Source organism: Nyctereutes procyonoides, unplaced genomic scaffold (genome assembly GCF_905146905.1).
Source record: "Nyctereutes procyonoides isolate TBG_1078 unplaced genomic scaffold, NYPRO_anot_genome, whole genome shotgun sequence".
In the NCBI taxonomy this organism is placed as follows: domain Eukaryota; kingdom Metazoa; phylum Chordata; class Mammalia; order Carnivora; family Canidae; genus Nyctereutes; species Nyctereutes procyonoides.
Window position 1 is genome coordinate 6,867,989 of NW_026575041.1, and position 26,196 is coordinate 6,894,184.

Sequence of the window (26,196 nt, forward strand, 5' to 3'; positions counted from 1 at the left end):
ATAAACTCTAGATCTATCTGTACACGGAAGCTGCCTACTCAACATCTACAACTGGATGTCTGAATCTTAACATAATACGTGAGGTTGATGATCCTGATGCCATCTCATTTGCCCCCAGACCTCTTGCTATTCTAATGGCTTTCCCAAGTTCAATTAATGGCCAACTCCATTTTTATAGCTGTATTAAGACAAAAGCTTAAAGTCACACTTGACTTCTCTCTCTTTCCCATTCTCAGCAAATCCTGTTTGCTCTATATTTAAAATATATCTAGAATAGAACAACTTCTTTCTACCTCTACTGCCACCATCCTGGCCTACAACAGTTAATTTTATGTGTCAGCTTGGCTGGGCTATGGTACTCAGATGTCTGTTCAAACATTCAAGAAGTTTCTGTGAAGGTGTTTCTGGATGAGACTGACATTTAAATCAGGGACTCTGAGTAGAGTATGTTACCCTCCATAATGTGAGTGGGCCACATCTAATCAGTTGGAGGCCTTAATAGGACAAAGACTGGCCTCTCCTAAGAAAGAGGGAACTCTGCGAGCAGAATGCCTTCATTCCAGCTGCCAACTCTTCCCTGAGTCTCTAGCCGGCTGACTACACCATCAAATTTTGAACTCAAGAAGTCTCCACATTGTGGGATCCCTGGGTGGTGCAGCGGTTTAGCGCCTGCCTTTGGCCCAGGGCGCGATCCTGGAGACCCGGGATGGAATCCCACGTCGGGCTCCCGGTGCTTCTCCCTCTGCCTGTGTCTCTGCCTCTCTCTCTCTCTCTCTCTCTCTGTGACTATCATAAATAAATAAAAATTAAAAAAAAAAAAGAAGTCTCCACATTGTGAGATGGTTCCTTAAAAATAGATCTTTCTCTATATACATCATGTAGGTTCTGTTTCTCTGTATAAATCTAATACATGGTCCAAACCATTGTTAACTCTCACCCAGATGATTGAAATGATCTCCTGGGTTGATTTTCTGCTTTCACTCTTGTGCCTGCTCTCATTCTAAAGCCTGTTCTCAACTACCAGCCAGAGTGATCCTCTTAAATCTAATTGAGATCTTATCAGTCCTCTACAGAGGCCCTCAGTGGCTTCCCTACGTCACTCAAGCAAAACCCCAAATTCTTCACAGTCACCTGCAAGGCCCTACATGATTTTGCCACCTTCCACCTCCTTTCTTTAACTTCTATTTTCCTTTTCCCTTTTTCACTCCTCACTATTACCTGAACATACCAGGCAGCTCCAAATTTGAGGCCCTTGTTATTACCTCTCCCTAAAATTTTCTTTTCTCACATAACCATACAGCTAGTTCTCTTAACTGTCTTTAAATCTTTACTCAAAAATCATCTTAGGGAGATCTTCTCTGTCACACTATCTAAAACTTCTACTTAGGGGATCCCTGGATGGCTTGGCAGTTTGGTGCCTGCCCTCGGCCCAGGGCATGGTCCTGGGGACCCGGGATAGAGTCCCGCATTGGGCTCCCTGCGTGGAGCCTGCTTCTCCCTCCGCCTGTGTCTCTGCCTCTCTCTCTCTCTCTCTCTCTCTCTCTCTCTCTCTCTCTCTGTGTCTCTCATGAATAAATAAATAAAATCTTAAAAATAAAAAAATAAAATAAAACTTATACTTCCTTACTCTTTTGTCTCATCTTCTTTCTCTTTCATGGGTTTCTTCCCCCCTTAATACAACTCATTCTCACAGACTATAGGAGGTTTTATTTCTTATTCTTGTTTCTTATTATTACTCATCCCCCCCACCCCCATGTAAGCTCAATGAAGGCAGGGAACTTTATTTGCTTTGTTTTTGCTTTAAGACAGGTTTTTTTTTTTTTTAGATTCTAGAACAAGCTTGGCACATTGTGTGTATTCAATATACACTTTTTTTCCTTTTTTTTCAAGTTTTTATTTAAATTTCAGTTAGTTAACATACTCAATACACATGTAAGTGAAAGGAAAAAAACCCCTCAAAAGCCTTTAGTTGTACTTCACTGCTTTTTGATTCTCTAACATAAGGCTCCCATTTCTTTTTTTTCTGATCTCACATCTGTTGCCTTGCTATGCATTCAGGCTCAATGACTCATCACTTTTAACTTGTAGCCTGAAGGTCTACACTGATTTCTGAAACTCAGCTTGGTCAAGTCTGCCAAGTTTGTCTTATTACCCTCCTCAAGGACAGGTTGAATTCTTGATTGTCCTAGAACAAAAACTTCCTAAACTTAATGACAGTAAGTGAAGAATGATACCAAATTATGTTCAGAAATAATTTTTCTATTCTTCTTAGTATCAAACTTACCTCCTTTACTCGCTGTAAATACATCAAGCCTTATATAAATTGTACTATTTATGAAAAGACTGCTTATTGTTCTTTTTCCATATCATGTGTTTGTTTTATAATAAACAATAAACAATAAAATGGAATGCCTTATCTGATTAGTATGGTTAGTAGAATAAATAACCAGTCCAATATCAAGTACTACTTGTATAGGATTATAGTGGAAATGAAGGGACAACATATGTGTTATATTTAAAATACAGGTCTTTAGATTTTAAAAAGTGGCTAAAAAACAGTTTAGAATATCTTATGAGACTTGAACAACTGAAGGTTAATAAAAAGAAGACTGAAACAGAGAAACGGACAGGCAGACATTACACATATGTATTTTAGATGTTTGTTTTTTAGATGACACAACGAATGGAAAGATATTCCATGCTCATGGATTGGAAAAACAAATACTGTTAAAATGTCCACACTACCCAAAGAAAGCTACAGATTTAATGTAATCCTTATTAAAATACCAATAGCAGAACTAGAGCAAACAATCCTAAAATTTGTATGGAACTACAAAAAACCCCAAAGAGCCAAAGCAATCTTGAAAAGACGAACAAAATTGGAGGTATCACAATCCTAGATTTCAAGATAGACTACAAAGCTGTAGTAGTCAAAATGTATAGTACTGGCACAAAAATAGACACATGGATCAATGGAACAGAATAGAGAGCCCAGAAATAAACACACAATAGTATGGTCAATCAATCTCTGAAAAAGCAGGAAAGACTATCTCCTAGAAAAAAGACAGTCTCTTCAACAAATGGTGTTGAGAAAATTAGACAGCTACATGCAAAAGAATGAAAGAGGATCATATTCTTACACTATACATAAAACAACTCAAAATGGATTAAGAACCTAAACGTAAGGCCTAAAATCATGAAAATCCTAGAAGAGAACACAGCGGTAATTTCTTTCACCTCAGCCACAGTAACACTTTTTTAGATATGTCTCCTGAGGCAAGGGAAACAACAAAAATAAACTATTGGGATAAAACCAAAATAAAAAGCTTCTGCACAGCAAAAGAAGCAATCAACAAAACTAAAAGATAACCTACTGAATGGGAGAAGATATTTGCACATGACATATCTGATAAAGGGTTAGTATCTATAATATATAAAGAACTGATACAACTCAATACCCCAAAAAATTTAAAAACGGGCATGAACAGACAATTCTCCAAAGAAGACATTCAGATGGCCAACAGACACATGAAAAGATGCTCAAATCACTAATCAGGGAAATGCAAATCAAAACTACAATGAGCTATCACCTTACACCTGCCAGAATGGCTAAAATAAAAAACACAAGAAACAACAAGTGTTGTAAGGATGTGGTGAAAAAGGAACCCTCATGCACTACTGGTGGGAATGCAAACTGGTGCAGCCACTGTGGAAAACAGCATGAAGGTTCCTCAAAAAATTAAACATAGAACTACCATAAGAGCCAGTAATTCTATTACTGGGTATTTACCCAAAAAATACAAAAAACTCATCTGAAAAGAATACATGTACCTCTATATGTTTATTACAGCATTATTTACCATAGCCAAACTATGGAAGCAGCCCAAGTGTCCACTGATAGATGAATGGAAAGGAAATGTAGTACACATACACAATGGAATATTATTCAGCCATAAGAAAGAATGAAATCTTGCCATTTGCAACAACATGGATGGAATATAGAGTATAATCTTAAGTGAAATGTCAGAGAAAGACAACCTATGATTTCACTTATATGTAGAATAAGAAAAGAAAAGAAAAGAAAAAAGAACAGAAAAGAAAAGAAAAAAAGAAAAGAAAAAAAACAGATGAATAAAAAAATAACAAGGCTCTCAACTACAGAGAACAACCAGAAGAGAGGTAAGGGGGAGGTTTAAATAAGTGAAGGGGATTAAGAGTCCACTTACCATGATAAACACTAACATATAGCACTGTTGAATCACTATATTGTACACCTAAAACTAATATAACACCCTATGTTAATTATACTGGATTTAAAAGTTTTTAAAAAAAGATTTGATTTATTTAAGAGAGAGAGAGAGTGTGAGTGTGTGAGCCAGTGTGAGCAGACAAGGGGCAGGCAGACGGGGAGGGAGAGGGACAAGCGGACTCTGCACTGAACTTGGAACTCGAGGCAGGGCTTGATCTCAGAATCCTGACATGACCTGAGCCGAAACCAACAGTCAGATGCTTAACTGACTGAGCCACCCAGACACCTAAAACTAAGTATTTTAATTGAGCCAAATTTTTATAACTAAAGTTAATATTAGTTTGAATTGTATTGCTTCAGTTAATAATTACTGTATTCATTTATCTTGCTATGATTTATTCATTTATTTATTCACAAAACATTTATTATCCACTGTGTATAGATATAAGAGCTAAAAAATATTAAAACATGGGCCTTCTTTGTGATAAGTAGATACATAAACAAAATTTAATACAGTGTGATAAATACTATGATAAAGTATGAATAAAGTTCAGAGAAAGTATAATATCTACTTACATTAAAAAGTTGTTTTTTAGCATATGTTCTAATCTTTCCTTGGTAAGAAAAGAGAAAAAAATTATTAAATGTAATTATATTTATTATATGTAACTAACATATTTAAAGAGTATATGTATTAGACTTTACCCACCAAACTAATTACCTTTTGGCCAGGAGCTATGAACTTGTGACAGAGTTCAACATCTTCAGGACAGTTTGAGAGAACCATCATTGTTGCAGTCTTAAAGAGCCCCTCCATAACCTAAGAGAAATGAGAGAATTGTCTGACTAGTAAGCTATTTTATATGAAAAACCTATTTAGAGTCTTGTAAGGACTGCTCTCCAGGTTTTAGCAGCTATAAACCCATTAGGCCTCTTAATCTCCAGATATACTGCTGCAAGTTAGTTCAGTTTTCCAGATTGATTAGGGGAGGCGGTGCATCTTCTTCCCAGAGTGGGTAAAAAAAAAAAAAGAAAGAAAGAAAAATGTACGAATCTGTTGTTAATAGTTTCAATAGTAGTACTGAAGTGGGATGTTAAATAAACAGCCAAAACTGACTAATGCCTCTCAAAACTGCAATATAGTCACTTGTAGAATCAGGACAATAACAGTACCTAGCTTCCCAGGATTGTTGTGATAATTAAATGAAATAATCCATGTATAAGACTTAGCTTTAGTACCTGGCTCAGACCAGGACACAACAAACATTACCTGTTGCAAAGAATGAGACACTTTGAAAAGTGCTTCATTCAGTCACTGGTAAATGAAAGTTGACTTTAAAATTAAAGGAGCAATGAGATAGATCTACATCTAAATATGTATATTTTTGCTTTGCTAAAGCATACAGTAAAATATTACACAAATCATGATCCAACACAAATCAGTATGCCAGAATGCATTCTACCAGGGATTATCCATACACAACCCACAAAAAAAAATAAAAAAAAACTTGTTAGAAGAAAGTAAGTGATTGGAATGGAAAATATTTCTAATCAAAACTAAAATTTTTGGTTTGAAGTCAGTGAGATCCTCTTAGGCCCTCCTAAATATTGTACTCAGAAAGATAGACACACTCGGTAAGTACAAGTTGCCCCAGAGGCAGGGGTTTTCCCTTCCTCTCCTGCATCCCTGGTGTACCCTATCAAGTCTGGAGACACAGGGTGGAGCGCAAGCATCTACTGCACTAACTTAGTATAACCAGATACAGCAATGTACTTAATTATCAAGGAACATCCAGGCACATTTGTGGCCTGGATATATATATATATATATATATATATATACACACACACACACACACATACACATAGTATTTATATTTATTTTTATATATTTTGTATTTTCATATTCACATATATATTTTGTGTAGGAGTAAGGAATAACCTGATGAAAGAAGAGCAAAGGGAGGCCAAAAAATCTTTTACCTCGAGGCTATATTACCTTTGATCTGAGAGTCATGAGACAAATCACTAAATAACTGAATGATTTATGAAGGGTCATATCCTCAATCACTAAAAAAAGCTGACACATTTGGGGAGCAAACAAAAACAAGAAGATTTGGATACTAAGCCGGCACTGTTAGGGGCACAACACACGTATCTGTAAGATGAAGACTTTGACCACTGGGGTTGTTAAACTGGTATCTTTCATATGAACAGTAAATTTCCATTTGAAGAAGAAAATCATTGGCTTCTCTAACCTTGACTTTTAGACTATGCTCTATAAATATATTTGAAGAAAACAGAAACTTAACTGAAGGGTTAGCATAACCTTCAGATGTTTTAAAAAATATATTACTCAATGGCACTAAAATAGTAATATTTAATTGTTTATACGTTATGAGGGGAAAAATACTTTGTCATAAGATTCTGATTTAATATTTTCATCAAGATAATTTCCACAGAATGTAATTTATAGAAGGGAGAAAATTAAGAGAAGCAGATTACTTTTGGGAGGAGCATACCTTTTTTCTGCTTTTAAGAAAAAGTTTGTATTTCAATTAATTAAAAATCATTGAACAGTATATGCTGAGTACCACTCGATGGAATACTAAATACAAATTTTTTAGTTATAGAATATGTAATTATAATGTTTAATAAATTCTAACATAATTTGTGTCTTTGGAAATTTTCTCTGGTATTTACCTTGGGGCAGGAGAGACAGGGTCAAGGCAGAAACAGGAAGGTAAAGGTTCATTGCCTAAGTGAATGAGTAATATTGAACTGGATGGTGGGCTGGTACCAAAAGCTGCTTAAAGAATTTTACTAACTCCTTGTGAGGCTCAGATCCTGAATCCCCACATTTTAGAAAAGAATTGCTTGACAGTGTTACTATTGTCATTTTTGGCTGAGTAACTCTTTGTTGAGGGGGGAGGGACCTGTGCATTTTAGCATATTGAAAGCATCCCTAGTCTTTACCCACTAGATGCTAGTAGCAACCACTCTCCCCTCTCCTCCATCCACTTCCTAGTTGGGACAACCAAAAATGTCCCCTGGGGGACACTGATCTAGAATAATCAGGGGGAGATGTTAAAGGGTATATAAATGCAAACTGTAGTGTGGGTTCAGAACACCCTTTCAGGACCAAGAGCTTTATCCACTGGGAATATTAATTGCTGATGGCTCCTGATTGAGTTCCTCTTCAGGAAGTGGCCAGGCCAAGAGTGCTATCTTACCCAAGAATATGCCTCTTCCCAAGGCTGGCCCATGTCAGGTAACTGCTTGCTGGGGGAAGAACAAAGACCTTCTCCCTTCCCCCTTGTCTTTCTATGGGACAACGATGAAGGACCATTCCAGATCCAAAATTCCTCAAAGAATGAGCTAAGGCCTCTGTACATTCATCATAGTTCAACTTTTCTATCATGCTGCTTTCTTCCTTTCCTTACAGATGTTATTCTCTAGAGAATTCCCCAATATCCCCCCAACCCCCAAATCTCTGCTTTAGAGTTTACTAGGAAATCCAACCAAGACAGGATAATAAAATATTAAGTCCATTCTAGTTGATGATATATGTGGTATTTATGTTTTAAGTGGAATTGGGTCATTTACCAGGTAAGAGTAGAAAGATACAAAAGGAATAGAAGTGAGAGGTGATGAAAATTGTTAAAATAAACATCCTGTGATTCAAACACAAACTAAGATATTAATGGTACTGGATGGAGAATTCCTAATAACAGCCAATAATTTCTGGGTACAAAGTGCCATAAACTGTTCTTTGTGATATATATATATATATATATATATATATATATATATATGGCAATCATCTCCCAATAATCTTATAGAATATATATGTATATATAATATATATGTATATATTATATATATATATATATATATTCTGTATAATCCTCCAAACTACTCTATAAAGTAGGAACTATTATTCTTATTTTCCTTGTCTGAGGTCACATAGCAAATAACTGGTGAAGCTAAAAAATTCCTGGTCCATCCAACTTCAGAGTTTCTGTGCTCTATCTGGATTATGGCCCCAGCTTCCTAAAGGATTCTCACCCTATTTTTATCCCCCTCTGAATCATTTTTTATATTGTTACTAGAGAGATGTTTTTAAACTATAATCAAGCATAGCCTTTCCCAATTGAGAACTCTTTTACTTTCTAAACTACTTAGCATGACATTTACAAAGTCTTTCTTTCAAGATCTGACTCTTGACTATCTTTCTGGCCTTACTTCTTGCCCCCAAAACAGAGCTCTGATGGTTCCTGTAGATTCTATAGCTATGTAGATGTTTCTCTAACTATAAAGATGTTTCATTTATTTGCATAACAAATTATAAGAGCTACTATTTACTGAGCTTGCTATATGCCAGGCCCAATAGTAGATGCTTTACATTATACATACATTATTTCATTTACTCCTCCCAATAATCTTATAAAATAGTTACTATTATTTTAATTTTATAGTTGAGAAAGCTAAAGATCACCAATATTCAGTAACACCCAAACAAAAGTAATGGCAGAGTTGGGATATGAATTTAAATCTGACTCTTATACTTTAAAGGGATTCAGTAGATGTTTATCACATTAAGTAGTTCTCCATCTTCTTCACTCCACTAACACCTGTAACGCACAGATGTCCAAGGTAAAAATGTATACAGAAGCATTTTAATGTCATAGATATCTGTTATGACAGTATTATGTACCTACCTGCATGAGATCTTGAAGACTCTCAACAAAAGAAATCTCTGCTTCTACCATATAAAACTCTGCCAGGTGTCTCCGGCTCTGAGAATTCTCTGCTCGAAATGTTGGACCAAAGGTAAACACTTGAGTAAAAGCTCTGCAATTCAAGATTAAAAATATAAAAATAGGATTCACATGATTAACCTTAAGTATTTAAAACTCAGTACACTCCTAAGGAAAAAAAAAAGTTTTGTGCCTTTGTCTTGTCCACAAATCTGCACATATTAGCTGCTATATTTCTCTAATGGGTGATAATAATAGTTTCATTAAAAATGTTACATTTATAGAAACCATTTTATCCCAAAGGAATTTGCAAATGCTTTACAACCCTATGGCTTACTAAATATAGAATTATAACCACTTCTGGGTGCACTCTACTGCAGCTGCCTTAAACAGCAGGCAACTACATTTCACAGCAATCAAGAACAAAGTAAAGGAAAAATACCACAGCCCGACAAGCTTCACAGAGAATCTATACAGTAACAGTTAAAACTAGAATTTCACATGGATAGAGTATGCTAATTATTTTTTTAAAATATGTGGGAAAGGAGTGTCAGATGTGTATGATGATTTGCCTTGTTTGAAGCCTACTTGAGTCCTTCACAACCAGCCAAGTGTTTTAATGAATGCTGAAACTTGAAGGTGAGGATGGATTTTGAAGAACTGTCTACTTTATTCTGTCGTGTTCAAGAGAATAGTTCATAGCTCTACAATCCAAATAGTGAAGGAAAATCTTCCTTTTCAATTTCTGCAGAAAAGCAGATACCACATCTTTGTTCTTGAACACTTATCATCTCCCTCCTTTGGAATCAGGGCACCAACTGGGATTAGATCAAACATAAATGAAATAATGAGTATTTCCTGAGGACTATCTAAACTTTGAATTTTAAGGTTTTGTTAGAACAAAACAAGAGGTTTGGGGCTCCTGAGCTATTATCCTGAGCACTCTTCATTTGACTGGCATCAGTCAAATTACATTAAGATCAGAAAACAGTGCAGAAAACAGATTGTGGATATATATACCAGTTGGGCTTTATATTGTTGTTAAGTAAAGATACTTTGGGAAATGAAACAGTAAAACAATGATAGTGGAAATCAAGAGATTTGTTTTTTCTTTCAAAAGGCTATTTTAGTTAAGGCCTAGTTGGTAAGAAGCTTAGGAATTTATGTTTTGGTTCTACAGCCACCTTCCTGAGACCATAATCAGTTAACCTCTGAGAACTTTAGTTTTTAATGGAAAAATAAACAATATGAACTCAAAAATATTACTATGGTAACTTCTCTGCTGAGATTCAGATCCAGACGTGTCTGCTAGAATGTTCCTGAAAACACTGACCTACGTTATGCAGAATGAAAACCCTAGTCTGCTCCCAAAACAAACAAAAAACAAAACAAGAAACAATCCGTCTTTTCCTTTTTCATTTTTTCCCAGTTCTATTATATTCAGTTACGCTATGCCATCACCCAAACCAGGTCTTCCACTGCTCACACTTTCCATATCATGTTGATCACAAAATCATATTGTTTACACATAGGAAAACTCTCTCAAATCTAGAGATTTTTTTTTTAATCTACACAAGTATGGTCTTACTGTAAACTCTTGTGTTTTGCTTAGAGAACTACAGCAACTTTTTACCTGGTGCCTGCCACTTGTCTTTCTTCCTGTAGCCCTAAACTATTAATAGTTTTTAAACTCAAGTCTGATTTTATCAGCCATAATTCAAAAGTCTTCAATGACTTCCTACTGCTCAAATGATAAACTTCAAACTCCTAACTTTGACTCACTTTCCTTCATATTTCTCTAGTTACACTGAAGATACTCCCCTCACACAGCTTGCCAGGATAAGCCTTTAGGCCTTTGCTAGGCTGCTCCTTGCCTCTAATTACCATTCCTAGCTTCTCTCTTTCCAAATGGCAAATTCTCATCTATCCTTCAAGACTTGGCTCAAATGCCATCTTCTTTTTGTAACCTTACCATACACCCCCAAATTTACTGTTCTCTCCTTTATATGACTATGACATTTTGTTCGTATATTCATTATATATTCTGTATCACTTTGAAATGCAATTATATACGTCTGTATCTTTCTCCCCCCCCATAAACTATGAAATTTTCCAGAGCAGGAATCATGTTTTATTCATACTTAGATCTCCAGTGCCTAAGATAAAACAGGTGCTCATGCTGAATGAATGAGTACTAATGATGATGACAGGCTTCCTCAGTTGTAAACTGGAAAAGTACAGCATCCTCACAAACAGTAACATTACAAATAACGTACAGAAAAAATACTCAGATATGTTTTACGGTGGCTGTTACTTAGAACCTAAAATAGGTCAAACAACCTACGCCTGTCCCAAACAATAAATTAAAAAATTATAAGGCCCTGAGATTCCAATCTGTGACTATGCTATCTTTAGGTAGGTTGGCAATAGTATATCTACATAAATGAATTGACATTTCTGGGACTGCATTACAAAAAATTGTATATACAGATGTTCACTAACAACAAGATATTTTTTATTGAGATTTTCCTGGGCAAAATCAGAAACTAGCGGGGCATAGGTGAAATTTACTTAGGGGGCTCTGAGGGAGGCTTTCAAGAAATGGACAGTGATCTTCCTGAAATACAAGAAAAGCCAATGAGCCTGCTGTTTAAAAGAGATATTTATATTAAGAAACCAGTTACAGAGAAAACAGTGGTTTCTAAAAAGAACTATAAATTCAAGTCACAAAACCATCTGCTTCTCACATGGCCATTCTATGTAGGGTGCTCAAAGATGAGTAGCAATAGGGATGTTTAGTTTCACAATGGGTAGTAATTTTTTCTAAGCAATGCAAGGTAAGCTCTCTAGTATAAAATAATGAGGGTCAGAGATTTTCATTTTAAGAATTGGGCTCTGACTGAGGTATCCAAGAGTTAAGTATTATTGTAATAGGATAAGTAAAAACTGAAGGCCATGGTGCTTCCTCTGAATTAATAAAAAGATAAAATGAACTGAAAAGTATGTTAAAAACATTCCTAATTCAGCATCTGGTCTTTAAACAGATGAATATTTAAAGCATCTGATAATGAACATCGTATGCCAGTGCCCAGTATTCTATGATAAAGCAGAGATAGCATTTGTAGTAGCAGAGATGGTCACTCCATCAGAAGTGCTCCTCATGCGCCAGGCATGAGTTGTGAGAACCTCAAAGTTAACTCCTTTAAAGTTAACTCAATTAAGTATGTATTGTTACTTCTATTTCTCAGGCTAAGACATGGAAATTCAGAGAGGCTAAGAAGTTTTCTTCCCCCAAGGTACAGAGTCACAGCCCAGTAAGTGTAGAGGCCATATTCAAATCCAGATCTTACTCTAGTGGTCACAGTCTTTATATCATGATATGAAAATACTGATGTTCATAACTGAACACTGACAAAACTGGGGAATTAGAAAACTTTGTAATGTACCTTCCACTGTTCTCAAAGACAGGGCATAATTACCTTCTTTATGAATAGCTTATTTGTTTTATGTGTTAAAATTATAGCTCACTAAGGGGATACTGCCTTCATGTAAATAATGAGAATGATAAATTTTCACCAATATTTTATAACCTTGAGCGAGTCACTTAGCCTTTCTGGTTTTCAAATTCTTACATGAGTGGGAGACGAGGGCAGCTTGGCATTAATCTCTAGTGTCTTTTACAACAATTTTGTTCGTAGGCCCGTGTGAATTCGTTCTTATTTTAATTTATGCCGACTTCTTCTTTTCTGTCTTCCACAGACATGAAAGCCATTTGCAGCAAGGCTTGGACTAACCAATATTTAAAATAAGATCTGAGAACAAGGCCACTTCTAAAATAAGATAGAAAACCAGGTGAAAGGCCAGTACTGCTGTGAGAAGCAACCAGCAGAAAAAGAAAACACTCAGCACTAAAAAGCATTCTTGTGCCAGATTATGGAGAGAGGCAAACTATATAAGGAAAGTCCATGAGCTTGGAGTTGATGTTTAAGATAACAAAAGTACATTCAACACACATCAACCAAGTTAATTACAAAAATGGCTTTTTAAAATAAATAAAGTTACTCCCACCCAAAAGTTCTACAAAGGTCATTTTATTCCTTCAGTGGAGTTTTATGAAGCTCTAAACTGGCAAATGGATTACTATAAAACGGTCACTTATTGGCCATTTATTCTTTCTGGCCCTTAAATTCAAGAGCTAATCTTTCTATTTTGAAAGAGTAGAGGAATTACTGTTCTTTAGCTGGAGAAGAACTTACTCAGCATAAGGTGGATCAGCAACTTTCCCTCACTCCCAACTTCCTATCACTCCTCTGCTGTCAGTTCAGTAAACATTCATTGAACTGAATTGAACTCACAGCTCTAAATTACCTTTTGAAACAGTCTTTGTCCAGTGGCATTCCCCTCTTTTGGAAAATAATCATTTTTTTCCCACTGCTTTGAATCCACTGGATTATCAATACTGTCACATACTTGTCATTATTTCTATAAAGCAAACTCCAGGCATCTCCTTTTTGGCTCTTCCCTATTCCTCTAACCATCCTACAAATGTTTGGTGGAAGGGGATAAGACATAGCTCTCACCATTTCAACAATTCATGTCAAGATGCCTTAAGGAGGATACATCTACAATCTAAAACTTATTCTCTACCATCATTGCTCAGCATTTCTGAAAAACTAATTTTTTTTAACATGGTCTAAATATTTGATCTGGAACATGGAGTTTGAGGCCCAAACAAAATTTAATCTTAACTGTATAATGAGATTTGAAGATTAATAGAGTCTGACAACAATCCTGCTAAAGGAGTGGAGGCTTGGCTACTCTTCTCTGAGAAGATAAAATGTGAACCGGGGGAAAGACATTTCAGAACAGGGAATAAGAAGCACACAGGCTCTAGGGTAGGAATGAACCTGACATGTTTAAAGAACAAAAGTAGGTCAGCATTAAGGTGAATGGTCAGAGGTCAATGAGGTGGGAAGGGATTATTAGGGTACTCCTTGTAAGCCATGGTAATAACCCTATTATTACCATGAATCTTTGATTTCCTTTGATTCTCCTTGGAAGATTCTCTCCTCTTGAAATATTTAACACTGTTGTTAAAATCCTAGTTTTCCTCCTATTTATTTGATATCCATCTCTGGCTTCTTCTACATTCTACTCTGTTAGGTAAACACTAGAATTCCTCAAAACTTACTGCCTAGGCCCTCTTCTTTTCTCACTGTATACATTCTCTCTAAATGATCTCACCTCAGCCAACAATTTCAATTAACTACTTACTGGTACACAATTCACACATTTATATCTCCTGCCTAGATGTCTTCTCTAAGCTCCAAAAGCATGTATCATCTATTCCATTGATCCTTTCACTTGTCACAAATGGAACTCATGCCTTCCCCTATCCCCACTTTGGCTTCAGTCTTCTTCCAAATTTCTGAGGTCAATACTCCCATGAGGCTCTTTTTTTCCCCCTAAAGATTTTATTTATTTATTTGAGAGAGAGCGAGAGAAAGAGAGAGAGGGGGGAGCAGGAGGAGGGGCATAGGGAGAGGGAGAAGCAGACTCCCCACTGAGCAGGAAGCCTTCCACTGGGCTCCATCCCAGGACTCTGGGATCATGACCTGAGCCTTTTAGGCTCTTTTCAATAACACTACATACTACTGTTCATAGCACCTTTTAAAATTAAAAAATAAATAAATAAAATAAAAAAATTAAAATAAAGAAGAAATGTATAGATGTGATCATTTGTTTAATGTCTGTCCATCCCCTTCACTAAACTGTAGATTTCATGACTTTATCTATATTTTAGTATCCTTAGCCTTATCCCAGTGCCCAACACACACTAGACAAGTACTATTTGTCAAATAAGCAAATAACTTATTTTTTATAAAATATGCTGATCCACAAACTGATTTCTGAAACAGCACTGGAATGGAGGGCGAGGATAGAGGAGTAAGAAGAGGAAGACAGTAACAGAATACAAATTACTAAGCAAAAAAATCTGCTATTCTCTGAAATAATTTTTCACAGAAGACACTATGAGATAGAGAATCAGTTTTTTGAAAAGCGACTGCCCACATAGGAATTTTTACTCTGTAGGCAGCAAAGTTTTGAAAAGGACTAGACCTGTGAACTTCTCTAATTAGCAAAGATTTTATTTCTTGATGAATTGAAATATTATCACATGAAAAAAATTACCCTAAGTCTTATTCTATATAAACAAGCAGCACCTAAGTTTTTGGCTTTTGTGAGAGAGGATACTAACAAATTAAAGCAGTTATTCCACTTCATCATTCCTGCAATGATGGGCTCTTCAGAGGACTGACTGGATATGACGTCTTAGAAAAATAAGTTTTTTGTAAAGGGTCACAATTTGTGGACTGTTCTAACTGAATATCTATCCTTATGTTTTAATAAGACGTTAAATCACTTTTCCAAAAGAGATTACCATTTTGTCAACTGCATCTATTCATGTCTAGATCATTTCTCTTATACTTCTCATATTTAACAGTCCTTATAATGAGGATCACTAAAGAGAACAATATGTCAGTACGTGCACCACATGGTATTTATATATTATTTAAATCTACAAAGATTTCAAAGGTTATCTTTTTGAGGCCTGATGCTAGAGGTGGATGAGTCATCATGGCATTGAACTATCAACCATTTCCTGTACAGATGACCCTTACTTTTTTAAAGTTATGGTAATGATTAAGAACATGTACTTTAAAGATTTAAATTGAAATCCTGGCTCTTTCACTTATAAACTAGTCAAGTTAACTTCTCTGAGACTAAATTTCTCCATCTGAAAATGAGGTTAAATACACATATGTCATGGAGTTGTTATAAAGATAAAATGATAGGGGTACCTGGGTGGCTCAGTGGTTGAGCGTCTGCCTTTGGCTTGGGTCATGATCCCAGGGTCCTGGGATTGAGTCCACTATTGGGCTCCCTGCAGGGAGCCTGCTTTTCCTTCTGCCTATGTCTCTGCCTCTCTTTCTCTCATGAATTAAAACAAAAAGATAAAATGATAAAATGAAACAAAATATATGAAAAGCTTACTAATATTAACTAAACGGTAAGTGCCCAACAAATAGATAATAGTGTTTTTGTTTCTTTTTTCCCCTCAAAGGTCTATAGTTCTCATTTGGCTGGTCTCCAGACCTTTTTATACTTTTTTTTTTTAAGATTTTATTTAATTATTCATGAAAGACACAGAGGCAGAGGCACAGACACAGGCAGAGGGAGAAGCAGGCTCCCCATAGGGAGTCCAATGCAGAACTAGATCCCAGGGCCCCTGGATCATGCCCCCAAGCTGAAGGCAGAAGCCCAACTGCTAAGCCACCCAGGCGTCCCTATACTTTCAATTACTGAAGATTTCAAAGAGATTTCATTTACGTAGGTTATGTCTACCAGTGTGTACCATTAAAACTGAGAAATTTTAAAAACTGTATTAGCTGATTTAAAAACAATGATAAACCCATTATAAGTCATAAAGAAGAATTTTTAAGAATTCGTAAGAGTGGTACTGTTTCACATTTTTGTAAATCTCTTTCATATCTGGCCTAATAGAAGGCAGCTGGATTCTCATACCTGCTTATGCATTCAATCGGCTATGCTATCACATGTCATGAAGACTCTGGAAAACTTCTATGTGCACTCATGAGAAAATGAGAATGAAAAAGGCAAATACTATCTTAATATTGTTATGAAAACAGTTTTAATCCCAAAGAACTCCCCTGAAAGGATTCAGGAGGCCTCAGGGATCCCCAGACCAAGCTTTGAGAACCACTATCTCAGACAATGGTTCTTAACGAGAAGTATTAATTCTGGGCGTTACCTCTGGAAACCCCCATTCAGAAAATCTAGGGAAGGTACGGACCATAAGTATATTTAAAAGTTCTGTAAGTAATTATTATGTGAACCCCCTATTAGGAATCACTACTCTAAAAAAAATGTTTAGATTCCCTAATCAATATCTCTTTCAGAAAGTCCCTTGATAACCAAAAGTTTTATTTATTTTTTTTTAATTTTTTTTTATTTATTTATGATAGTCACACAGAATGAGAGAGAGAGGCAGAGACATAGGCAGAGGGAGAAGCAGGCTCCATGCACTGGGAGCCTGACATGGGATTCGATCCTGGGTCTCCAGGATCGTGCCCTGGGCCAAAGGCAGGCGCTAAACCGCTGCGCCACCCAGGGATCCCTAACCAAAAGTTTTAAATGAACAGTAACGTGTGTTGGTGAGGACATGGAGAAACTCCTCACACACTGCTGGTGGGAATGTAAAATTGTGCAGCTGCTGTGGAAAAGTTTGGTGATCCTTCAAAAAGTTAAATATAGAACTATAATATGACCAGCAATTCTACCTCTGAGTATATACTCCAAAGAAATGAAAATGGTGTTCAAGCAAAACCTTGTACACGAATGTTCAGAGTAGCCAAAAAGTAGAAAAAAACCTCAAATATATGTTAACAGACTAATGGAAAAAAAAAAAAGAGATATATCCATATAATGGAATACTATTCAGCCAGAAAGAAGAACGAAGTACTAATTATACCTCCACAATATGGATAAATCTTGAAAATATTATGCTGAAATTAAAGGAGGCAGACACAAAAAGCCATATATTGTATGATTTCGTATCTCTGAAATATCCAGAACAGGCAAAAATATAGAGACAGAAAGCAAAAGAGTGAAGGGCTAGGGAGGAGGAATAGTGACTGCTGTGTAGGTATGGGATTTCATTTTGTGGTGATAAAAATGTTCTGGAACTAGATAGTGGTGTTGGTTGCACCATGTCACTGATAGTAAACTTCTTGTTATGTGCATTTTATCACAATAAAAAAAATCTCTAAAGTTTATTGGAAATGAATTGAGGCACTTCATATGTTTAATTTCATCCTTGCTACCCCCACAAAACACTATATAATAAGGTCATCTTATTCTTGGTGGCTGTTTCTGACTCACCTTTCATCCACTTGCAATCTCTGAAACTGCCCCTTCCTACTACTTATGGCTGCTCTTTTCTATCTTATGCTTTCCTATACCTACCGTCCCTTCTTACTGAAAGGGAATGTTCATTTATAAGCATTCATGGTCAATCAGGACATCTTTTCATTTCATTTTAGATTACAAAAAAATGATAACACATCCAATATACTTTATAGCTCTCTTTATGACCCCTTTTGCTCAGGCTCAGGCATTTACCAAAAATGACTTTTGTGGCATGCTTCTTTCCCCGCACTTCCCTTAGCTACTCTCAGGTCCAGAACTGTTGTGGAATACTGGATTCTAAAAGGCTGGACTTGAGGAAAAGGAAGCCTTGTTGTAAATGCTTAAATGACTTACAGCAGGGGTTCTACAACTTTAGCATGCATTAGACTCACCTGGGACTTGTTAAAATACAGCTGCTGGACCCCACACTCAGAGTTTCTACTTCAGTAGGTCTTAGGGTAGGCCTAAGAGTTTATATTTCTATAAGTTCCTAGGTGATGCTGATGTTGCTGGTCCAAGGACAACACTTTGAGGACAACTGATCTATAGTGGTTTTCAATCTTGGCTTATAAAATAACTTACATACTTCAAGTACAACTATGAGGCCCAGTCCCACCCCCAGACCAAATAAATCTGTTTTTCTGGGGTGTGAGCTGAAATGTGATAAATCCGTATTTTTTAAAATGGTGCTCCAAGACATTCTAATGGATAGCTAAGAGTTGAGAACCACTGATCTAGATCTTCTAATTACCAATTATAATGCAAAGTAAAAGGGACAAATAATTGATACAAAGGTATCATTTCACAAAAGGTACCATCTACATAAGAGCTACAGACTATGAATGAAGTAAGACATTTCTGGTATTTTTGACTGACTCCCAATCAGAACTTGTTTCATGAACTCAAAAGTATAAAAGGACCATGGCAGACAAGAAACTGAGGCAAGATCCTTTTAAAGGAGTACTTAGTTTATTAGAAATAATGCAAAAACACCCCCTCTATTTCTCAGCATTCATTTTTCCTGAATTCTAGAAGAGGAAGAAGAAAGAGGGAGGGAACAGGGAAGAGGATGGGGGAGAGGAGAAGAGAAGACAAAGAATAGAGAAATACCCATTTGGACCTGCAGTAAGTCCTTCCCACGTGTACCAAGTGACATATACAGGGATTTCACAGCTACACGGTAATGCACTAGCAAACCACTAGGAAAAAAATACCCATCAGTAATAAAATAGATGATCTGTGGCATATTCATACAAAGGAATATCCCGTGATAGTGAAAATGAATAGACTACACAACATGAACATAATGTAACAACGTCGATGCTATTAGGAATGTAATATTAAATGAATAAAGAAGTCAGAGAATACATATAGATGAGTCTATTCATATAAAATTCAAGAAATTATAAAACTAAAAAAATGGATTGTTTATGAATATATGTGATGAAACTACAAAGAAGGGATGCCTGGGTGGTTCAGTGGTTGAGTGTCTGTCTTCGGCTAAGGGAGTGATCCCAGGGTCCAGGATTTAGTCTTGCATCGGACTCCTTGCAGGGAGCCTGCTTCTCCCTCTGCCAATGTTTCTGCCTCTCTCTCTGTGTCTCTTGTGAATAAATAAAATCTTAAAAAGAAAAAAGAAACTATAAAGAAAAAAATGATAAATACAAAATTGAGGCTAGTTCTCACAGGAAGGCAAGGGGAAAGTAGTACAGGAGACTAAAGAAATATTTTGGGAAGACAGGGGTGGTAAATGTATCATTATGCTTTATACTTTATATATATAGCTGCTTGAAAAGTAATTTTGTGTCCATGTGATATTTAGACACCAAAAAAGACACAGGATGGACAAGCCAATGGAATACAATAAAAAATAAAATGACAAAATTAGACTAAAATTAAAGGTTAGGCATTGGCTTCAGAGCCCAAAACACCTTACCAGGACACCACTCAGTTCTTCATGCTTCCTACCTTTCCCTTCTATCCATTCAGTTGTACTCAACAAATATTAATATACCCTGTGTACCTACATTTGCCCAGCATTATTACTATGCTAAGGGCAACAGAAACCTTCTAACAGTGTATGACATGGTGACTCCAATGCTTTACAATCTGAATAAGAGACCAATTATATTTGCACTGTTCAATATGATGGCTAATAGCCAAATATGGCTACTTAAATCCACACTATGTTAAATAAAATACAAATTCAGTTCCTCAGTTAAACTAGCCACATTTCAAGTGTTAAATAGCCACATATAGCTAGTGGCTACCATACTGGACAGTGCAGATACAAAACATTTCCATAACTGCAGTAAGTTCTGTCCAGCACCAACGTAGACTGTTGAAATCCCAATACATATAGAAGATAATCAACTGTAAAAAATATGTGCTCAGACAATGCAACATGAGGGAAGAGATCAATGGAGGACAGAACTCTGGGTACCGCTTCTGAATTTGTTCCAGTGCCTAATCATACATATTTTATTTTTCCCACAGCTACTGATCTGCCATGTGAAGTCTCTGTGGTTCTCCTCTCATCTCTTATCAGTTGCTTTTGAAAACTAATGGCCTCTTTGTGTTTGAGGGGTAGCTCCCCTCTTCTGATAAAATGGCTGTCTTTCTGAAAAGGCACTGACACACAATCTAAGACTTATTCAGTAATTCACATTTCCAGCTTCTGTTAACTTTCCATCTATGTGCATGCCTAACTCTGAGAACCAGGCTTTGATAAGCTATTAAATCATCCGGTGGGCAACTTATAAGCCAATTTATTTATCACCTGCTAAAGATAAGGATGAACCAATTATTCTCCAGTGATAATGGCTCCCTAAGAAGGAACATTAAAAACATACATGATAAAACAGATAGTTCTTCCCTTTTTTATTTCACATTTAATTATGTCGCTAAATGCCAGAAGGAAAATAGTGAGTGCTGTAAAAATACTAAAAACAAATACTTTTAATGATATGGATTATGGTATGATCTACATAAAAGGTAGAGAGACTTTGGATTGAACTACTTTGAGCTGTTGCCTTCAAATTCCTGAGTCACACTTAACTCTCTGCTATATATGAAATACCAGTATTATCAAATAAAATATATATTTTGGCTAAGAGGGGTATGCTTATAAATTCTGAGATAATTCTCTGTACAGTAATCCCCAGAGTTCAAATGTCTGCCTAGAGTTAAAATGTTGCCATTGAACCTTACACCATACTACCCTGAAGTAGAATCATGAGGAAAGTTGAGTAACTGCACAGTTGAAGAAACTATGTAAAAGTCACTAAAAGATGTTTCACAAACAAAAACATTCAGGTTTTTATCTTTATTTCCCAACCTCCATCATAACTCACGCATTAAATCTGCCTCTTAAATGTGAAATACAGCTGGTTCAGATTTTGCATATTCTCTAAATTGCAGAGATTATGTGACATATGTATGTTTCTGTCCTATCCCCCTGTTTCAAGTGGCAAAGCACAGGTTTTATTTTTTCAGTGTATGGGTATATCACAGAAGATAAAGTGGGGGTTGATATCAAGAGAAATAAAAATAATATGATTATCAACAAACATGTGACTGAGCTTATCTAATTTCTACCGGTGAGAGAAAAGCAAAGAACATGGCTGCTTGAGTTTCTTTATCATCAATTTCTTCTACAGGAGCAAAAATGAAGTTTCTTTTTACTTTGTAAAAAAGGAAGCAAATCTGTCTCACTAAAGCAAAATACATAGAAGTGTTTCAGGGATTTCTAGAATTCATGTGCAATTTATAGGCAATTTTTTTTTATTTTTTTTTATTTATTTATGATAGTCACAGAGAGAGAGAGAGAGGCAGAGACACAGGCCGAGGGAGAAGCAGGCTCCATGCACCGGGAGCCCAACGTGGGATTCGATCCCGGGTCTCCAGGATCGCGCCCTGGGCCAAAGGCAGGCGCCAAACCACTGCGCCACCCAGGGATCCTTTATAGGCAATTTTTAAAAAATTTCTAATAATACTAAATTTCCTAAATTCATACAAAGAGAGATTCATACCAACAACATGGGAAGGTAAAATGAAATTTTACTTTCATATAATAAAGTTACTTTAAAATATCTAACTAGGCCCTATCTGTTATTCCAAGTTTGTTAATGCATTTTCCTTCCTTTTTTTTTTTTAAGATTTTATTTATTTATTTGAGAGAGAGCAAGAGTGAGGGAGATCACAGAGGGAGAGGCAGGAGAAGCAGAAGGAGAAGCAGACTTGCTGCTGAGCAGGGAGCCTGATCCCAAGACCATGAGATTATAACCTGAGCCGAAGGCAGATGCTAAACTGACTGAGCCACCCAGGCACCCCTTGTTAATTCATTTTCTGAAATAGATACAGTAGCCTAGAGCCAACTATTTGTTATCCTACAATTGGCATTATCTATCATGAGTCATATTCTTATATTTCTTCATTAAATAAACTTTTTTTAAAAAAATATTTTATTTATTTATTCATAGAGACCCAGAGAGAGAGAGAGGCAGAGACACAGGCAGAGGGAGAAGCAGGCTCCATGCAGGGAGCCCGACGTGGGACTTGATCTCGGGTCCCCAGGATCACACCCTGGGCTGCAGGCGGCACCAAACCGCTGCGCCACCGGGGCTGCCCAACTTTTTTTTTTTTTAAACAAACTTTTATTAGACTACTAACCACTATGGAAAATAGAGACATAAATCAGGCATGGCCTTTTGCCTTCTAGGAGCCTATACAGACTAACAGAAGAGATCACAGATCTAAATGTACAAGCTACGATGACAAAACTCCTGAGAGAAAAAAATAGAAAATCTTTGTAATCTTTTGAATAAGATATAAAAATCATGAATCAGGGATCCCTGGGTGGCGCAGCGGTTTGGCGCCTGCATTTGGCCCAGGGCGCGATCCTGGAGACCCGGGATCGAATCCCACGTCGGGTTCCCAGTGCATGGAGCCTGCTTCTCCCTCTGCCTGTGTCTCTGCCTCTCTCTCTCTCTCACTGTGTGCCTATCATAAATAAATAAAAAAAATAAAAAATAAAAAAAAATCATGAATCACATTTAAATAGTGATAAATTCCATATAAACAAAATAAATTCGTCTTCAAAAGTTACTACAAAAAAGATGCAAAGGCAAGGCACACTGGAAGAAAGTATCTAAAATACAGACAATAAAGGTCTAGTGTCCACAACATATAAAGAATTCTGATAACTAAATAATAAAAAGACAACAAGAATGGGCAAAAGAACTAAAAAGATAGTTCACAAAAGAAGATATATAAATGGCCAATAAGCACATGAGAAAATAAAGTCCAACAATATGAGTCATCACAGAAAAGCAAATTAAGACTGTAATGAGATATATACTTACCAGAATAACTAAAAAATACTGACAACACCAATTTTTCTCAAACACATGGAGCAAACAGAACTCTCATCCTTTGCTGGTGGGCATACAAAATAGTACAAGTACTCTAAAAAACTGTTTGCCAGTTTCTTTTCTTTATTTCTTTCTTTTTTTTTTTGTTTGCCAGTTTCTTATAAAGTTAATCATACATTTACTATACAACCCAGCAATTCCTAGGTACTTACCCAAAGGAAATGAAAACATGTGCACACAAAGACTTGTGCATAAATTTTCATAGAGTTCATTTATAACAGCCTCAAATTGGAAACAACCTAAATGTCCTCAAAAGAGAAATGAATTAAAAAATTGTATATCGGGGATCCCTGGGTGGCGCAGCGGTTTGGTGCCTGCCTTTGGCCCAGGGCGCGATCCTGGAGACCTGGGATCGAATCCCACATCGTGCTCCCGGTGCATGGAGCCTGCTTCTCCATCTGCCTATGCCTCTGCCTCTCTCTCTTTCTCTCTCTGTGACTATCATAAATAAATAAAAAATTAAAAAAAAATTTAAAAAAATTGTATATTGATGCAATGGAATAGTATTCAGCAATAAAGAGGAACAAGCCTACTGGATGAATCTCAAAAGCATTATGTTGAGTGGAAGAAGTCAGATACAAAAGAGTAAATACTGTATGATAACATTTACATAAGCCTAAATAAAATATTATATAAAAAACACTAATATGAAATTCTGGAAAAGGAAAATTCTAATCTGTGACAACAGAAAGTAGATCGATGGTTGTTTATGGCTGAGACCAGGAAGGGAGACTGACTGTGAAGGGAAATAAGGGAATACATTTTTTATTTTTATGACAATAGAGGTTATAAGTCCTTGTAAATTTGACAAAATTTGTTGAACTGTATATTTAAAATGCGTGGGTTTTTTTGTATATACAGTATATTTAATAAAGTTGAGAAGCAACAATAACAAAAAGAGCTTATTCGTGCATTGGCTTAATTATTCAATTGTCCTATTACCTAATTACTTAAATTATAATCACACCCTTACTATAGTATTATTAAGGATGAAACATCAGGCTCCTGGAAACACAGAAGGGACACAGCAATGATCTACTTCAAAGAACAAAAGCATCTAGAACACAGTGATAGATCACTGTCAACTGATCACAGCTCTTTAAGGTAGATTATGATCTAATCTGCTCTCAGAGTTTACTTTTGATTTAGTCTTCAAATTCTGACAGGTATTGTATTTCTGTGTCCTAATTCCATCCCTCATCCCAAGGCACTGATTAAGTTTAACCTTCTCTGTCTTATGAGATCTGAATTCTGGCAGACTCACTATTTGTTGCAATCCTCTGCTTTGTGTCAACTCCAGGGCTGCTACTCTTGTAAAACAACTGGATTACTGGCTGCCAGCTATTCTTCTTGGTTACAACACCTTGGCTTCTTTCATTATAATCACCCTGTGCTCTCCGGGTCTCAGCTGTCATGACGACCATCATCACAGCACTTACCATTTCAGCATCAAACTGTGATAAACGCTGGGCTTTACATAGCATCTAATTATCACATTGGCTTGGCAAGGTGGCCATTTTTATTCATCTTTATAGTTAGGAATTGGAGGCTCAGCTATTAAACATAAATTTAGTATGCATAGAAGGTGAATTCTAATTCAAGTCTAACTATATGACTGTTTACTTGGACAAATTCAGCACCTTCTGGTAGGGATAACATTATCTCAGTAGCTACTTCATTCTGTAACATCACTGGCAACCCTCTATATGTCAATCAACAAGTCTGTCCCATATTTTTAACATCCTCTTTGGTGCCCAACACAGTTACATACCATTTGGGTGAACACTAAAATTACTGCTGAATAAATGAGTACCCATAGTTATTTTTAGGTAGAAGAAAACAGGCTAGGGGAAAAAAAGTGAAAATGACATAAATTTTCTCTGTTCTCAACCCAACCTAAATTCTGCAAACATGTAACAAACACAGATTTTTTCCCCCCTTTCCTAAAAAAAGTAATTAAACCCACCAGAGCAAAAATAGAATTTGGACAAGATTACACATTAATTGTAAGAAGTAACAATATCAGTTTTGCTTTTTATAGCTCCAATTACTATCCATAATGGTCAAATTACTAAGGATTAATTGGTGTCTCACTAGAGTAACCTGCATTTGTTTTTAGACAATGCCAACAGGCATTGCATTTTATACAAAATGAGTTCTATTTGTATCATTCCTCAAAAGATTGACTGGTAATTTTTTTTAACTCACACCAAACCTGCTTATTTCAAAAGCATTCAATCCTTCAGATATTTTGCTCAGCCAGACTGAGTGAGATAATAGGGCTATTCTCTCATACACTTTTAGTTAAGAAAAGGGAAATTAGTAACTGCCCTCACAAAGGAATGCAAGACTAGAAACAGGCAGAGAACCCCATGTTTTGACTTGCAAGGTGGTATGTTAATGCATCAAAGACACTAACTCATTACGCAAATAACACATTAGCCTAACTAGTATTTAAAGAGCAAACTATTACCACTCAAGCCAGTAAAAATGAAGTTCAAATATTGAATTAAGGGCAGCCCAGTGGCTCAGCGGTTTAGCGCTGCCTTCAGCTCAGGGTGTGATCCTGGAGACCTGGGATCGGGTCCCACGTAGCTAGATAGTCTGCTAGCTTTTCCCCGCTTCCTGCATGGGGCCTTGCTTCTCCCTCTGCCTGTGTCTCTGCCTCTCTATCTCTCTGTTTCTCTCATGAATAAATAAATACATTTTTAAAAAAATAGTGAATTAAGCACAGTTATTTACAGAAGCTTGTTAGATGGGGAAT

General features: G+C 36.3%; 1 protein-coding gene across 6 annotated transcripts in view; it reads right to left on the bottom strand.

Annotated features, from left to right (window-relative positions):
* The window catches only part of NARS2 (asparaginyl-tRNA synthetase 2, mitochondrial), a 130,284-nt gene that overhangs the window by 37,097 nt on the left and 66,991 nt on the right, over window positions 1-26,196 (bottom strand). For all 6 annotated transcript variants that reach the window (XM_055320405.1, XM_055320408.1, XM_055320406.1 and 3 more), the window contains 3 exons: window positions 8,971-9,103; window positions 4,971-5,069; window positions 4,826-4,863 (listed from right to left, as the gene is read on the bottom strand). In XM_055320405.1, coding sequence (XP_055176380.1) covers window positions 4,826-4,863; window positions 4,971-5,069; window positions 8,971-9,103 — 270 coding nt within the window. The remainder of the gene's footprint in view (window positions 1-4,825; window positions 4,864-4,970; window positions 5,070-8,970; window positions 9,104-26,196) is intronic.